The sequence below is a fragment of the Archocentrus centrarchus genome, chromosome 2, assembly GCF_007364275.1.
Source record: "Archocentrus centrarchus isolate MPI-CPG fArcCen1 chromosome 2, fArcCen1, whole genome shotgun sequence".
Classification (NCBI taxonomy): domain Eukaryota; kingdom Metazoa; phylum Chordata; class Actinopteri; order Cichliformes; family Cichlidae; genus Archocentrus; species Archocentrus centrarchus.
Window position 1 is genome coordinate 29,507,575 of NC_044347.1, and position 17,774 is coordinate 29,525,348.

The 17,774-nt window shown below is 41.1% G+C and overlaps 1 protein-coding gene across 3 annotated transcripts; it reads left to right on the top strand.

Annotated features, from left to right (window-relative positions):
• Window positions 1–574: 574 nt before the first annotated feature.
• cd99 (CD99 molecule) lies at window positions 575–16,572 on the top strand. 3 transcript variants are annotated; one of them, XM_030746656.1, is made up of 13 exons: window positions 585–769; window positions 3,993–4,019; window positions 4,112–4,171; window positions 4,847–4,879; window positions 5,296–5,343; window positions 5,541–5,579; window positions 7,779–7,835; window positions 8,224–8,304; window positions 10,088–10,108; window positions 10,999–11,019; window positions 13,399–13,515; window positions 13,635–13,688; window positions 15,090–16,572. In XM_030746656.1, exons 1-13 carry the CDS (start codon window positions 703–705, stop codon window positions 15,116–15,118), a joined length of 654 nt encoding a protein of 217 aa, XP_030602516.1. In that variant the 5' UTR covers window positions 585–702; the 3' UTR covers window positions 15,119–16,572. The 3 variants fall into 3 exon arrangements, with proteins under 3 accessions (XP_030602525.1, XP_030602533.1, XP_030602516.1); XM_030746673.1 differs by lacking the exon at window positions 8,224–8,304 and having other exon boundaries at window positions 584–769; XM_030746665.1 differs by lacking the exons at window positions 13,399–13,515; window positions 13,635–13,688; window positions 15,090–16,572 and adding an exon at window positions 11,623–13,385 and having other exon boundaries at window positions 575–769.
• The last annotated feature ends 1,202 nt before the right edge of the window (window positions 16,573–17,774 follow it).

Sequence of the window (17,774 nt, forward strand, 5' to 3'; positions counted from 1 at the left end):
CATTAAGAAATATTCAGACAGAGGACTCTAGGTGGCGCACATGCTTCAGCTGAGGCTGGTGGATCAGCTGGTGTCTTGAACCCTCGGGCTCCTCTTTATCACTCATCCACAGAGAGCCCTCCCCCCGCTTAAAAAAAAAAAAAGCCAAATGTTATGCCCCCTATTCCCGAGTGTAATTATAAAGTTTCCACATCGTACACAAAACCAGGCTTATCTGTTACTGGTAAACTTTCTTCTGTCTATAAAGTCAGAGAAGAGTGAACGAGCGATGACATTTGATGAAATATTAGCAATATTCACGGATAGAACACTTCACCATTAAAACTCAAGACCTTGAGTCACTTCTTCTGCCTTCACAGTCTCCACACGGTGGGAATTGTTAGGTATCTTATCTGAACACTGACTTCAGTGAGATGTACGGCTCGTAGCAAAGATAAGAACTGTAATAGTTGTATCGCTTGATGTTAATTTTGGGGGGCAGGCACAAATGTTGGGATGCGCGTGCTTTCTGTTTATGCATGTTGCGTGCGTCTGAAAGCTGAACGCCTATCAGGCGCTGCCACACCCAGTCTGCTCTGTGCAGGCAAAGTTGACTCACAAAGTGTAAGAAGACACCAGCCGAGTTTTCCTGTGGGCGTCTGTGTGGGGCTGAAATACCTGCTGGCCAACACGCTGCACACGCGCTGGGGAAAAAGAGACAACATGAAGTTTTGTTTAAGGATTCTTCTCCTGTTTTTTCTGGTTACTGGAACAGTAACACAAGATTTTGGTAAGATGATTACTGTGATTATTATGTTGTGTGTATTTCGGTACCCTTGCCTTTTAAGGTGGTGAAAGACGATTATGGCTAATTAAACTGTTTTTCTAGCTGCTTGCTTGGATCTTTAACAAAGTTACGTTATATTAAAGTAAACTTTAACATGTCATTTTTTAAAAAGATATTTGCTAAAATAAAGCGGGATTAAACAGGGTCATACTAACTTCGTAATGATGAAGTCTATTCTATTTTACGACCCGCGGACAGCGTGTCCCCCTGCTCTGAGCTCTGCTTTAAAAGGAGAGAACAGTGGGATTAAATAACACATGTTCCAGTGTAGAGCTCTGCATTAATCTGGAAAAACATTCATTTATAGAAAAATCCAACATGGCATCCGTATTTAACATCGAACAAAGAGCTGAATCGAAATTGATGTCTAAGTTTGCATCTGTGGCTTCAGGATTTAAAGTGCTGCTGTAGATAAAGAAGAAGAGGCTGCGTGGTTTATTGTGAGGCCCACCAGTAAGGTGGGATCAAATGAGGTCAGGTCTCTACTCTGCACCCTGGGTGGAAAATGTTTATTACAGTGTCCTCAGTGTGGTGCTATGGTCTTGTTGTTCTTCTTTGGGTAGAACATGTGAAGAGCTGGCTCAGCTGAGATTTCCAGCATTTTTCCTTTTTTGGAATACACTGGAATTCCAGAACTGGAAACTGCTAGTTACACAACGACAGTAGCACGTGGGTAAGCTGAAAGGATGCTGTGCATTAGGATCAAGTAAAGAGTTTTATTTTCATTGATTTATAAGTGAAGTTTGGCTTGCCTGTAAGAAAGGGATCTTAAAGGAGTCCTTAATCTGTGAGTGTGTGACATGGGGGCTGTAGCTAATTGTTGTTTTCATTCGTTTTTGGACAGGCTGGTTAATTCTTTGGATTAATGTCAGAAAATACTCTTAAAGCCAAACTGATGTTTGTTCTGTCCAAGTCCCTGCTTTTTCCTTTTTTGACATTTCGCTTAACCGTCTTAATTGGAGGGGAGGGCGAAATGTCAAAAAATTAACTTAAAGGGCCAAATTGTATGTTATTTTTGACATCAATTTGCGGACCGAAAGTGGGCGGGGCCGGAAGCGGCCCGCGGGCCGCAAGTTTGGACACCCCTGCGTGGTGATTCAACAACAAAAAATCAAAAGGAAAAAAATTGTCCAATTTTTCAGAAACACTAAAATCAAAATGCAAACATGTAGGTATTTAAAATGAGCTGAGTGAGTGCATCTTCCTCTTTCATACTTCCTGTATGAAACACAATGAGAGCTGGTATATTAAACCACAGGCATGCTTTTCTAAAGGAGATGGCACGCACTTTAGTAACTCAGGCTTTCCACTTTACCCAGAGCTGCGTGTAATACGGTGGCTGGGAAGTTAATGTGTATTCATTATTAACTGTGAAACAGCATCTGGATCAGAGTAAGAATGCTGGGGGGGTCAAAAAAAGTGGGTGTGGTAACCAAGGAAGGCAAAAAAGAAGGAATTACCAACATTGTTTGGTTTGGAGGTGATAGTTCAACCAAACAGATGCTCAAAGTAAAAGCTGTCATACGGTGTCTGTTATTAATACATACTTATAAGTGATGGTGGGTCTCTCCACCATTTGGTTGAGAACTGAAGAAGCCTTTCGGATGAGAGGTGAAACGTCTTCAAGAAACAAAAAGAAGTCCAGTCGCCCTTTTTCAAGCTCCAGAGACTACTATGACCTGGATAACTGAGAATCTACACAGACATTAATACATACTGTAATCCACTGCCATTAGAGAAACATTTAGTGAAGACGCTGTCTCATAATAAAATGGGTGCAGCATTATTGTGTTTCACTGATTCACTGTCAGTGAAATGTATGTGGTGGCCACAATTTAACAAGTAAAAACACATACAGCAGTCTGACCATTTCCATGACAGTGTGCCACTCTGAGGCAAATTTAAAGTGTGTGTGTATTGTGTGTGTGTGTGTGTGTGTGTGTGTGTGTGTGTGTGTGTGTGTGTGTGTGTGTGTGTGTGTGTACAGTACACGATCAACTGGTCCATGAAGGCTGCAGTTCTGCAGCCGCCCAGGCAAAACGTGTGACAGCTCATAGCTCCAGTGGTGACTCATGCCTTTCAGAGCTGCTTGGTGTGTCAGTCAGTGCTGTCATAGCAACCAGCAAATACACTGTATGACTCTGTGCAACACGCAAACACAGAACACACGCATTTCCACTATGAAAGACAAACACAGATCCCAGCCAACATGCTCCTTTGGGGCCTGTGTGGAAACACTGTGGGCACACCCACACGGGCCACAGTGGTCAGCCCACTGTGGGCCCCAGTACTGGTGTGAAATGTAGGACACATCTGTTACCTGGACCATGGGGCCCAGATGGGCCCTAGTGGGGCATCCCATAGCGTGGGCTGCCCACACTAAGGAGGGAGGGACCTGCAGCATGCCCACAGTATGCTCACAATCTTGGTGTGGGCTGCCCTACCTGTGGCCATAGCGTGGGGCCCACATGTGGTTTATTGTCGATACAGCAGCCCACAGTGGGCTGTCCACCTAGACATGCCCCACATTGCATGTCAGTACCAGGGGCCCACAGTGGGCACAGTATTGGTATGGAGTGTGAACCAGAATGTTGCTTAAAAAAAAAAAAAATCTTTTAGCTGCTCCTTTATTCAAAAGAGGTCACCACGTTTTTGATTTGGCAGCTTTTACACCAGATTTTCTTCGTGACCCTAAGAGATTTCTGTCTCCTCCCATCCTCAAACCAGGGACAGCTACTTGCCCTCAACAAAAGAAAGAAACCCTCAGATTTGATCAAACAAGTTAGTCTGTCTTAGAAAACGGAATATGGCCTGATAGCATTCACTTCTTGAGCTATTTTACAGAATATCAATCAGACCCACTTTAACTTGTGTTTTAATAAGTTTTGAATAAATCATCATTTCTCACATATTTCTAACAGGGTATTAAAACTTGTTCTATCTTTAATCTTTTCTGCAATTGTTATAGTTCCTTGAATGGTTTCTCCTTGTTATCCATAATGTGCAAGAAAACGTACTCATTCGGGCCCACAGTGGGCAGGTGTGGGTTCAGTATGGGGCTGTGTGGGCAGGGCAAACCCCTGCAGGCCCCAAGTGGGCGTGCTCACTTAAACCATTGTGTCCACTGTTAAATTGTAATGCTTTTTCTCATGTGTTCTTCACACAGACTTGTTCGATGCTCTTGATGACCCACGTGAGTGACGGTCACATTTAATTTTTAGCATCTGTTTTTTTTTTTTTTTGAAGGTACACAATAACACTGCTCATTTCATTCTGTTCCTTTAGCACCAACACCTGCAAAACCCAAGGAGCCGCCAAAGCCACCAAAGGATCCCGGTCTGGACGGTTTGTAGCTTTTCATTTGTTGCATCAGATCTTTAAGGACGCCATCAGTTTCTGGGATTAACTTTGTGTATGATGCTGTGTATTACACATATGATTCACCATCTTTTTATGTCTTCATGTGGCCTGAGGTGTGGTTTTAGTCTGTCCCATTGTCTTGAACACAATATCTCAGGAACTCTTTAAGGCAAATTCTTCATAATTCAGCACTAATTAATGATAAAGTAGCAGAAGGAAGACTGGAGTGTTAAAGGACTGTGATATGTGGCACTTTTCTACTCTACTTTAAACATGACTCAGTCAGCCAAATACTTGCTTCTGTGCCTAAGTGCTTTCTATCTAACCACACTCTGATGAATGCACCAGAGAGCAACTTGGAGTTCAGTATCTTGCCCAATTTGACACGCAGACTAAAGCAGCCAGGCATCAAACCACCAACCTTCCCTAAACTCACTGTTTAGGGCTTTATTTATATTCATCTTCATGGTTTTGTCCATTATTTTTGCCACATTTGCCTGAAACTGCTTCATAAAAGACTGTATGGAAGAAGTACACAGCAAAAAATAATGTAATAAATGTCTTGGCTGCTATGCTGTACCGTCTGTAGTGGACACATTCCTGTTCCAAGTCCACGCAAGTAGACTGACTAACAAATCAATCCTTGTCTTTCTCCTTCAGGTGGCCTAGACCTTTCTGATGCATTTGGACCAGGTAGATACACCGTGCACAGCTTTGTCTGCATGTGCAGAATCTTATAGAATGTCCGTTATATTTAATTTTAGAAATGCAAAACAGTTGATTGGTGGAAACAGTTGAAGCATGATTAATATAACAGATCATCATTAAAACCACAAATCTATGTAGCCAGTATAGCTATGCTTTGCATACAGACTTTTCTGCTCTTTGTACGACTCACTTGAGCTAAAAAAAAAACTGATTGATCAAAATCTCCTTTCTTGAACATTTCCTGAAGCTGAAAGCAGAGATGATGTTTTTCTCTCAGAACACTTGAATTAAAAAAATTAATACACATATTCTGTAGTGTTTTCACTAAGTACTAGTTATTAATTGGTTGTCATTTGTATCAAATGTGATTTCTTCTCTTTGTTGAAATCCTTTTTCTACAGATGAGCCACAAACTAAAAAACCCGAGAAACCAAATTCTGGAGATTCTGGTAGGTTGGCTTTCTCTTTAACCTTCAGACAGCCAGCGGTTTTACACGCTCTGGTTTAAAGATGTATTATTTGTGATGGAAGAAAACTGATGCTAATTTTACATATAAATTTGTTTTTGTGTAGAAGTGTATTAGGAATATAAATGAATAAGCATCATTTGCACAGTGTTTGAAGTTCTATCTTTTTTGTATCACAGGAGATGCTGGATTTGATTTGGGGGATGCTCTCAAACCAGGTAACGTAATTACCAGTAATGGAAGCTGTTCAAAAATGGATAACTCCAACGGATGATTCTGGTTGTTGGTAGTATTCACACTTCAAACGCTTGAAATTGTGATATTTTTTGTTTTCTTTTCTTTTCTTTTTGGGGCTGAAGCATCGTTCTTCTCCTCATTTGACTCACAGATGTTTTTTTTTTTAATGTGAGCTACTTGACAGCTGGCACTGATGCATACTTTAATATTAGCCAGGCAAAAAGTTATGCAAATACATCCACAATGTGAAGACCTGATACAACTGAAGGATTGAATACTTTCCACTAGTACACATCTCCAACTGGAGGGAAACAGAAATGTTGCAAATGTACTGGAGATTATGTTTCCATCTCCCTTTGGTCACAGAAAATGGAAAGGAAAAATATGGTAACATATTCAACAGTAATTGAAAGTTTATTTGAAAAAGTATCCTAATAACGGATTATTTCTATCTATCCAATTTCTTCTGCTTATCCAGTTGTGAGGGAGCTGGAGCCTAGCCCAGCTATCATAGGATGAAAGTGTACCCTGACTGGATCCAGTCTGTTGCAGTAACTGATTTCTCTCCCTTCAGTCCCAACCGGTCTCAGCAGATGACCCCCCCCTCCCTGAGCCTGGTTCTGCTGGAGGTTTCTTCCTGTTAAAGGGAGTTTTTCCTTCCCACTGTCACCAAGTGCTGCTCATAGGGGGTCGTTTTGACTGTTGGGTTTTCTCTGCATTATTGTAGGGTCTTTAAATTACAATGTAAAGCACCTTTTGTTGTGATTTGGTGCTATATGAATAAAATTAAATTGAATTAAATGAATTACTTGAATTGCAAAAGTAGCAACTGGATAATTTTTCCAATGAAGCTAACTCAATACACTCAACAATATGACAATATTATAATATCAATGTCATCTATGATGCCTCAACACGGCACACTTGTGGTAGTTTGGCACTCAGCCAAACTACCACAATTAACCTAGTGATGACCAAATGGGAACGATACTGATGACGGTGGGAAAACTAGGACCAACATCAGCATTTGGTTCATGCTGGGACGTTCTTTTGGTCTGGGGGATCTAAACCAAACCCAGGTTGGCTTTCCTCTAGCTAACGATGGCTATTGTTAGCCAACTTCACCCATTTTGGCACCTTAGGAGAGATAAACATTTGCTTTAGCAGGAAGACTTGACAAAAAGACACAGGGAAGCATGATAACTGAACCAAGAGACAGAATACAAGCAAACTATAACCAAAACCAGAATGTGGATAACCAAACTAAGAAGGCCTGAGAATAGAAATATGAAACGGAGAAAACCAACAGAATATCCAGAACAAAGCCCTAAACACAAAAGCATTACAAATGTGATGAGAACCAAAACCTGGAAGCAGTAAACAAACACAACAGTACATCTTGCTAGAAAAAACTGTGACTTCTTTTAACTGACATGATGATTGGCAGACATGGTTCATGTCTGGGAGTTCTTCAGCATTTAGCTACATCTGCACTTCTCTTTGTTCCTTACCTACCACCTTTCTTTTTTCAGGACATTTATTTTAATGGGTGACTTGTCTAAATGTTATCTGTAGAGGAGCAGGAGACGATCCTGTGAGCTGTTATCACAGCTCAGGCTGACTGAATGGCAGGCTAAAACAGACCTCCCCCAGCTGCTCTCAAAGGGCTGTATAGCCCCACATATCTATGTACAGCTCCAGTCAAAAGTTTGGACACACTCACTGGTTCTGTAAATCTGTGACTCAATATTCTGTCTCAGAGTGGGAGTAATTAATAGTGATGAATAATTAATGAAGTTGTGGGTGAAGCTGTAGGTATTAACTTTATCTGAGAACATTTTGTCACAATCTGGATTACCTTCATTAATGCTGAGTCTGTCATACCCTCTTATAGTCTGTGACTCAGTGCTAACGGTATGTTTAGGGTTTGGCTTTAATAATTTAATGTTCCACACTGTAGTCTGGCTTCATCTTAAATTTAAACAGATTATTTTGGGTGAGGATCTTCTTCCTGGTTGGTGCCTATAATAACCACAGAGTGTGCTACATGTGTGGTGCACTGTTGCTGTGCTAACTTGCCTGCTATAGCAAACTACTGTTTGTGTTGTATGCCAAGCATAGCCCATAATCCTGCTTTCTTATTGTATATATTGGTACTCATAATGTCTTTGTACTTACAGACCCCAACGCTAAACCTGACAAACCTGCTGTCAAACCGCCGAGCGGTGGAGGAGGAGGTGAGCCTGCTAAAGTTTCAGCTAACAGGCTGCTGTCAGTGGCAGTCTGCACAGCCTGTTGATTTATGGGATGCCGGTTTAGCTCGCAGGTTAAGCAGGCAGCCATATGCTGCAGGGGAAAACGCATTGGCCCAGGTTCCACTCTGACTCGAGGCCCTTTGCTGTTCGTCTTCCTCACTGCTCTCCTGTCTCCTCTTCACTGAACTCTCTGATAAAGGCACAAAATAATAAATAAAGATTTGTGGACAAAGTGATTATAAACACAAGCAAATATAATCATGTAATCTTATAACCCCTGATTTTGTTTTTGTGACTGTGTTCTGATGTGAAAGCATATTTTGTGCCACTGTTGGTTGTTTATGCTTCGTTATGTTGGCAATTTTTGCAGGTGGTGGAAGTTTTGATGACTCAGACTTGGCTAGTGTGGGTGGGGGGGGGGACTACAAGCCTGATGGAGGCCGCTCAGGAGGTGAGGCATCAGTACCACATTAAACATTTCACTCTTTATGTCTCTGTTTGGGCTTGTAGTGCCAGTGTCACCTAAATACACCAGGACGTGTTCACACTACAGGTTATGGTGATTAAATTATACGTGGTGTGATTTCTTACAGCACATCCAGCCTCAGATTATATCCCAGTATACTGGTGGTGTTTGCAGCTGTACAGGAGAGGGTCTAAACTTTGATTATACGGATGAGAGAAGAATATGATCAGAGAGGGGATCCTTAAATCTGGATTGTAGCTAAGAGTCAACGTTTTATTTCTTTTATTGCTCCGAATGCTGTTCGTGTAGGCGTGTTCTCATTTTTATGAATGATCAGTAATGTCACAAAGATTAAGCAGCACCTGAGTTAGACAGAAACTCTGTGGTTACAGTCTATGGTTAGAAAATGAGGAAGCTCTACTGTGCACAGTGTTTTGTTTCTAATGTTGTGTTTTGTTGTCCTTCACTACTGCTGACTCAGCCACACTGCTAAAATGCTGTCATGTTAATAGAAAAACAAACACATATGTCATGGTAATGTTGACAACTAATGTGGACAACCCTACCCACCTCATTGTTCTGCTCATGACACTATTCAGCTGTTTATCTTCCATGTTGCCCTGAAGGGGCTAAAAATACAGTAGACAGTAGGAGGAGCCTCTCGGGGCTCAGCCTGGCTGTACAGAGGCTTCATGTTATGTGCCTCCCCCACCAAAATGTCCCCGCACACGGCATTGAGCTCCTCATAGGAACATCCCATTTGTTTTCTAGTTAACTTTGCAGTTAAGATGTTTTTATTTTTCGTCTTCTTTGTGCTGTTAAGAATAGATCTAAATTGTGTGTTATCCTTAGAGAGTATTGTATCACGTTAATGAGTTTTAGCTCATTTACTTCACATACATTCCCCTCCCCTTTTAAAAAGATGAGACCACCTGCCACAGTCAGTGGCAATTGAATCGAATTAAATTGAAGGGGTCAACAGAACTAGAAAGGTTCTATAGAAAGGCCGGTTCTTTTCCATTTCCAGTGCTGTTGTGAATACCTGCTGTGTAGACAAACACTGAGCTGCTGATGCTGACTTGTTAATCCATCCTACAAAGACACATTGTAATGAGATCCTCCTGCAGAGTAAATGATGAGAACCTGTTTTTTTTTTATATGAGCATCAGCTCAGTAAAGGATAAGTTGTTGGTCCACTAGATCAAAACTTGCTATTGTTCATGCAAACTGTTGCAGCATTGTGTCTTCACTTCAAAAGCCTCTGTGCTTTAGTGGAGACAGAACGTGTGGGCTGTCATGTGTTCCACAGATAAAGCCAGCGTGGATCCTTTTGCATGTGTTCTCTCCTGGATAAAGATAGTACTATCATGTCTTTGAATGCACAGTGACTGTTTTCTAAGACAAAAAGATTTGAGTCTCTGTAATGTTGTTTAGTCAGAGCACTGAAGTCATTAGTTGTACTTTAACCAAAGAACAAAAAAGGGGAATAAGAGCCACAGCCTTCGAGCTCAAATTAAAACCACATGGTTGGCTTCACATGCAATTCTGCATGAGCTTATTCATGAAGCAGCAGCTACAGTACCCTGTTATTATCTGCATAGAAGTCATGAATGAGGGTTTATGAGAAAGTCCTGTGACAAGACCGTAATGCTGATTTGTTGTACCCAGAGTTAGTGCTCCACTCTGAGGTCAGCTCTCTGCTTTCAGGTGGAAAGATTAAAAAAAAAAGTATGGTGACCTTTGTTCTTTTCTTCTCTTTTGAATCCAGGTCGTGCCATGGATCCTCAGGGTATGTCTCTTTTTCTCTATGTTTATGCATTTTATTCCACCATATATAATTATTTGTCTTCAGTTTAGTTTAACAAGGATAGCAGGACTACACTGCAGTCCCAGTAGATCATGCTGCTCTAACATCTGTATTGTTCACTCACAGTTTTCAGATGTTCATATTTTGTGTTGTGATCACAAATAATCACAAATAATACCCACCAGTGTAACTTATTCTAAGTGGTGTGTTCATGTCCTAAACACCACCCACAGGTAGTCAAATTATCTCTGGCAGTAAAGCAGTGAATGGGACTTCCTAAATTTGTAGCCACATAGAAGAAGCTGGAGAATTTAATACTGCTGAAAGAGGTGCAAATGAGAGCATGCCACTCGTTTACTAGCAGACTCATTTAGGCCAGTGTCCATCCATCCAGCTTCTTCCACTTGTCCGATTCAGGGTCGCAGGGCAGCTGGAGCTTTTCCCAGCAGCCATAGCGTGCGAGGGTTCACCCTGGACAGTTTGTCACAGTGACAACACAGAGAGACAGACAACCATTTACGCTCACATCTACACCTATGGACAATTTAGAATCAGCAGTTAACCTAAACCCACTAACTGCATGTCTTTGGGAGAAGCCGAGTGAACCCACGCGGCTACAGGGAGAACATGCAAACTCCACACAGAAAGGCTGCATGCTGGATTCAAATCCAGGACCTTCTTGCTGTGAGGCAGCAGTGTTAACCACTGTGCCATCGTGCTGCCTGGCATTTATTGTTTAATTATAGAACCTGAGGAAATGTGAAGTGCAATACTAAATTGCCAGAGAACCTCTCCTTTAGTATCACAGTATGATGTCTATGATTTCACTGTAATAAACACTGTTGATTAATTTGAGTGCTGTGTTCTCACAGGTGGTGCTGATCCGCCTCAAGGTAAATCCTTCCTCTCATCTTTGATCTGCTTTGCTTCTTTCTTCAGAGGTCAGAGGTCAGTTCTGACCAATGAGCTCTGTCTTCAAACATGATAAAGCCCACAGATGTGAGCTGGTTTTTATGATCACATGGAAACGCGTAACAAATGTGATGGTCATATAAACTAGAACCGTATTACATGATGAATATTGAAAAGTTGTATCTAAAACAGATCATTTGGTTCTGCAATGTCTGAAAAAAGTTTCAGAGACAAATGAGATGAACAGGAAGTGTATCCCTTCCTGTCTTTGGAATTAAAGTTCCTGAAATCTTGTTGCCCATTTCCTGTTGTGCTTAATGGAGGAAACAGTACACAATGCTTCTGCATTCCTGCACTAGGTTTTATTTGCTTATTTTCAAGCCACTTGTCATTATTGAGTTTTTGATACACCTGTGGCTTTGAAAGCTCTGGTATCTCATTACCGTTTTGGATATCCTAGTTTGGGTGTAGGTGTCGGCTGGATTCTGTCTGAGGATCAGTTGTTAGTGAGCCTGACCTTCTTACTGGCGCCCCTGGTCTGGTTCCTCTGGTTAACCACCTGCTACGATTGTGTGTCGTTGCAGATCCAGATTTTCTGTGGGGCCAAATCCAGAAGATGCTAAATACTAACTTTCCAGAGGAATTTTATGTTTGGCTGTCCAACCTAAAGCAAATCGTAACGCCTCTGTTAGAGCGGGCCATGGAGCTGCTGCAGGCTCTGCCGTGAGCCGCTGGTCCGTTTGTGATGCTCTCAGGTTTCTGATTGTTTGTGTTGGTTTACAAATATAATATCTGATGGAGTCAGAGTTTGAAAAAATTGGTGGCTGGAAAATTAGGAAATAGAAATTTTGTTTTCTGGGTGCCAAGAGTACGGTCAGGGGGAGATATATATATTTTTTTCAGTACTTTGTTTTTGTGCGGCTCTCAGTCCTCTTGCTAACATGGGGGTTCGGTGTGCGTTGTGTGTGTTGTGTAAGTGTATTTTTGGTGGGTTTTTTTTTTGTACCTTGAGTCTTTATGGGATTTGGATTTCCTGAAATGTGTAACATATGATAATAAAATAATAAAAGCAGCTGTGGAGTGGTCAGTGTTTGGATAGTATGATTGAAACATGATCTCTGAATCCAGACGACGAACACAAACCGCTGACTCAGCCCCTTTAATGTAACTATATATTATTTTCACAGAAAAATATGCACTATTTATTAATAATCATATTTAGACTCATTCTTTAGTGTGAATGTTTCTTTGTGTCCAACAATAATTCAGTTTATTTATAAAGCACCAAATCACAACAGTCAGCTCAAGCTGATCGTAATCATACAGATGTGCCCATCGCTGGTACATCTGTAATCTTCATGCTGCTCAAACTTCAGAAGATTTTTTTTTATTACAAATAAATATATGAAGACTTTAATAGGACAGAGGCTGGAAATGATACAAGAAATATTTCTGTGAAATTTCAAAACAAAACCAGTGATAAAACTCTTTATTTATACAATGTGGAAAATAGAAAATGTCCATCATGCAAATATACTCAGAATAAAAAAAATGCACTATTCCTATGATTTAGGAAGATTACATAAAAAATTTTTTATAAAGATTTTGTTAGAACTTGAAACAGGTTTCACAAAAATGAGAACTTTATGCTAACATGCTTTTCATGACGCTGTCCCCATGATGGCTCTGCATCACAGCTGTGTTAGCAGCAGAAAGACGGCACTGAGCACTCAGGAGCCGTGCGTGAAACAGAACAGTGAGTGGCATACTCAACATTTCTCAGTAGTCAGTCACGCTGTTGGCTGTCAGCCTTCATATCATTCTTTCTGTTTTTTAATATCCAGGCAACTCCCTGTTTTTGTGCTGCACTGTCACCGACACACTCCTCCTCATGACTCAGTGAGGTGTTAAACAACAGCCAGCCTTATTATTCACACACACACAGCTTGTGTTTCAGTGTCTTTGTGCTGCCTCTCTGCCACACCCTGCACTTTAATCAGCCTGTCTGAACTTTTTTCACTGCTGCAGGAGAATGTGGCACTAAACGTTATTGACTGCCACCTTGTGGAGAACTCTGGTCATGACACTTCATTGACTGGACCTTGTCAAACTGTTACTGGCTATTTACAAAATAATTGTTCTTAAAGAGGCTCTAAAGATCATGTTTGTGAGTGAAACAAATGTGGAGTCAGTTTTTCTGTCTCTAATGTGAGCGCTCTTCCTTTAAAATAATTTTATTCAGATCTTCTTAAAAGCAAAGTTATTTGACATATCTGATGATAAAAATAATAAATATTTTGAGAAACTGGTTCTGAATCGTTCCCTTGCAGTAACGTGTCCTTTTTTTTCCTGTCCTGCAGAGGCAGGGAGTGGACCACTTGCAGGAATCATCAGTGCCGTAGGAGTTGCTCTGGTGGGAGCAGCATCCAGTTACTTTGCTTATCAGAAGAAGAAGCTCTGCTTCAAGATGCAGGGAGGTCAGTGTCCCTCACTTCACTTAGAATGAATTCATTACGACTGCTGAAAACACGATAAACAGGTGCCACAGAGAGCAGATCACAGCAGACTCATCCTGATACGACTGTTTCTGATCCAGGTGCAGATCCAGAGAGCGGTAAAGGACACCAAGGTACTCATTCCGAGCCTCAAGGTAAGTTCTGCTCTAATCCTGTCAAATGAGGTTTCACTGGACCTGCTGCCCAATCACTGTCACAGACACAGTGTTAGCTTTACAGCGAAGTTTATTTCACTTGCATGTTTTTTTTCTGTGTAAGTTAGAGAAGAGCTGGATGTGACCTCACCATGAACATATATCACTGTCTGTAAAACCGGGTTCACACAGGTGACAACAGTAACACACCCCAAAAGTGATACCAAAACTTTGAGCGCAGGGATGGCCTGCACCTCTTGATTTTTGTAACCTGGCATGTGCGGTGCAGCCAGGCTGAAGACATGAGTATTCAGTAGTGTTCTTTTTTACAGCCATTTCAGTGATCTCTCAGAACAGGGGGCCGTTCTCAAGCTGCAAAAGCATCGAAAAACATGAGACTTTCAGGAGAAAAAACCCTCTAATTTCTTTTAATAGCGCTTTGAGTGCTCATACTGAGTAGAAAAGCGCTATATAAGAGCTAGTCCATTTACCATTTTCCTGTTCTCACTTCTTCTGCTCCTGCACCAGTGCTAATGCACAATGTTGTCTGAGTGGCAACACCTATCACACACAAGGCTCTGGAGCACTGTGGCAATGTTGGTGCACAACACAACCAAGGTGGCCATAAACAGGCTTAAGCTGGCTGCTTACAGACAGGTGACAGATTATAGGAAAGGGTGCTGCCAGACATGCTTTAAACTGCTTTAAACATTAAACTGCTGTGCTCTGTAATATTTAAATAAGATTTATCAGACACCGATGGGCATAATTAGCTTGTAAGGCCTTAAATGCAACTGATGTGTTAAAGTCCAGCTGTAATTGTAGGCTTCACACATTATGACAGTCATCACTCTCTGCTTCCACAAAGAGTACTGATGACACCTAGTGGTAGAAGAGAGCACAGCAATATCTCTGCAGGGCCCACAGTAAAGTGTAATTCACAGGTGCTGTCAGTATTTTGTTCATTATTAAAATGAGTAATTAGTCAGTTTACAGCTCCACCAACCATTTGATTCAACGTGAAATATCAAGAGGAAGAAAACCATCTGCTGCTTGTTCAGCTTCTCGGTGTGACTGCGTGACGGGAATGTTGGTGGTCCGAATGTTTAACACTGAGCTGCTCTGGGAATTTTTTGCAGTGAGAATATCAAAGGATGTTAGTTAGGAAAAACGAAACAGTGATCATATGTAAAAAGTCTTAAATGAAGCTCTGCATGAACACGATATAAAAGGCTGCTTAAATAATCCCAACTGTGGATGAAAAAGCCTTTTTTCCCTTTTTTTTATAATCTTGATATCATCCAAAACATAAGGTAACGTGACACCAGCCTGACACCTGGTGGTGGCACACGAGAACAGCAGGCACTGACTTGTTTTTGCATTTTTATTCTTTCATTGCAGCTCTCAGCAATCTGCTCCAGTCAAACTAGAAGCCGTCTTTCCTGCAGCCGACAGAGCGCCTTCCAGCCTTCCGGTCACGTCTGCGGTTCAGATAACGAGACATTCTTGGAGTGTTTCTGCAGCACGATTAGTTTAAACCATAATTATGACTTTATCCCAACTTGAAATCTATCAGCTGCAAACGCAGCTGGGTGTGTGTCTTTTCTCCTTGTCACAGTTTTCAGAACAGCTGGAGGTGTCTGCAGTAACACACATGATCAGATTAGAGTAGATGTAATGTGTAATGTGTAACAGAGTCTCCCCTTTAGTGTTCCAGTTTGTTTGTAGCAGCCAATCATCGTGTAACTGGATGTAAATGTGAGCGTTGCTCTTTATGAAACACAGAGGACTACATGTATAAAATGTACATTGTACATTTATTAATGCACACATTTTAGAGTTTTCTTAGGATCTTTTGTATTTCCTTTATTAATATGCCATACAGTACAAATATTAAGTTTTTGCTGAGCTTGATCATCAGTCGGTGAGCTCTAAAATTCATCTTTTCCACTGAAGTCTTGTTTTTAATGTGTAATAAGAACAGCTCTGCTCCATGTATGAAACCCTCACACATTCAGCCATTCTTAGCTCATTATTAAGATATTAGAAGCCACAAAGTGGGAAATTATTCTGTCACAGTATTCAAATAATGAAAAACTGTCAATAAAATCAATACAATTACACTAAAACGTCATTTTTAAAGTTTGGTTATAGCTGCAAAAGCCGTGTGTTTCCATGCGATGGGCACATGTGTAGCAAAGTGTAAGCCCATAAAATTCACACAGTTCTTCATCTAAAATATGAATGCATATTAATAAGAAGGAAAACAAGCAAGTTTATTTGTAGAAATTTCTTTTTGTTTGATTTTTGTGTGTTTTTCTCATTATGGTGTCGACATGTTTGAGACAAGCAGATATGAAAATAAGGTTTTCAGGACAGAAGTTATCAGAAAGGATTCAGTTATTATCTATGTTTAATAAATCAAAAAAACCAATGCTCGCCTTAGCAGAGTGGCAGCCACAAAATGCTGACACTGCAGATGCATTTATGTTCATGAGAATGTTTATTTTTATTATTTGTTTGTTGTGTTGAATCCAGCAGCTACAGATGAGCATCATAACAAAGGCTCTCTGTGAGTTTTTGTTATGCCGCTGAAATATTAAAATAAATTGCCTCCCTGAGCTGTAAGTATGCGAGGATTCAGTGTACAGGTGGTCTGCTGGTTTCTGCTTCAGATTTGATGCTTTTAGCTTTTCTGTACCTACAATCATGATCAGTTTGAAGTGTGTTTTGGAAAATTGTTACAAATGTGTATCTGTTTTACAAACCTCGATCTTATCCAGGGTTTTTTTTTTAATGTCTGATGATTAGATGAATGTTCCTTTTGTGAGTAGGATTAAAGCGTGTAAATGTTTCTAATAAAATGATGGATGGGTTCTTTGTATTCTGGAACTCTGCTTCTCCTTGGCCTACATCAGGTACACACACACACACACACACACTCTCATGCACGCACGCACACGCAGGTAGGTGTGGTTTGGGAGGGGCAATCCTTTTCAGGGCCATAGCAGGCTTGCACACACTGCCAGCAGAAGGTCAGATAAATCTCACTTTTCAACATGTTTAAATGAAATAAATAATATCTGCAATGTGCATGAATATGTAAAAATGCATATTTGACTGAGCTACGACTTTTTTTTACTTTATTCATGAACTAAAATGGTAGTTTTTCATTTGTTGCCTCAGGGCAACATTGCACAGTTTGACTGAATATGATTACGGATGGAGATGTGCAGGGATGCATATTTATCAACATGATCAATTTTTTGCTCTATTATCTACTATTACTTACAGGAAATGGAAGCACAAACATTGTGTGGGTGTGAGGAACATGATCAAGCAGTTCAGCTGATCAGTTCTAATTTTATGCTTCCTAATTCTGGAAACAGATGTCCTGTCTGATGACAATGAGTCTGTGGATGAAGAGGAAAATGAAGATGAAGAGAATCTTGAGCCAGGGCCACAGCATGGTCTGTTTTAACCTCGTGCATGCAGCCCATTAAAGGGATAAGCCAGACCAATCCATGGTCTCCAGAATCTTTTGGAGAAGGGTGTTTGGAAAAATGGGCCTTGGAATTCAGTCCCTGTGCCAGCACCTTCAGGAGGCTGGCTCCTGCAGCCTGCAGGCTCGCCTCTAGTCCCAGTTGGGGTCCTGCATGGGTGATGTGGGGTGGGGGTGGCACTTCCTCTGGGCACAAATTCAGTAGAGAGACCATGATCCCCTGTCTGTCCTAGCTGTCCTATGACGGATCCCCTGTCGCAGGGTGGTGGTCCGCAGCACAGCCAATGGGGGCCTTCCAGCAAACGCAGTTTCTCAAACCCTCCCACCCTCAGGACCGGGTGTCCTCCACTCAGGCTCTGGGGGCAGGTCCACCATGCTGGCTTTCCATCAGAAAGCCTCACCCTAGTCAGGCCAGTATGGGCTTCAGAAGACAACTTCAGAAACACAAACACACAGTGGACCTAATTTCTAACCCACTGATTCATAAACTATTCGTGTCTGATGTTTGTTATAATAAAACTTGTTAAAATTGTTTGATTTTTGATGGAATAGAACTTCTTCTACTGTATTCATTGCTTGTTTGT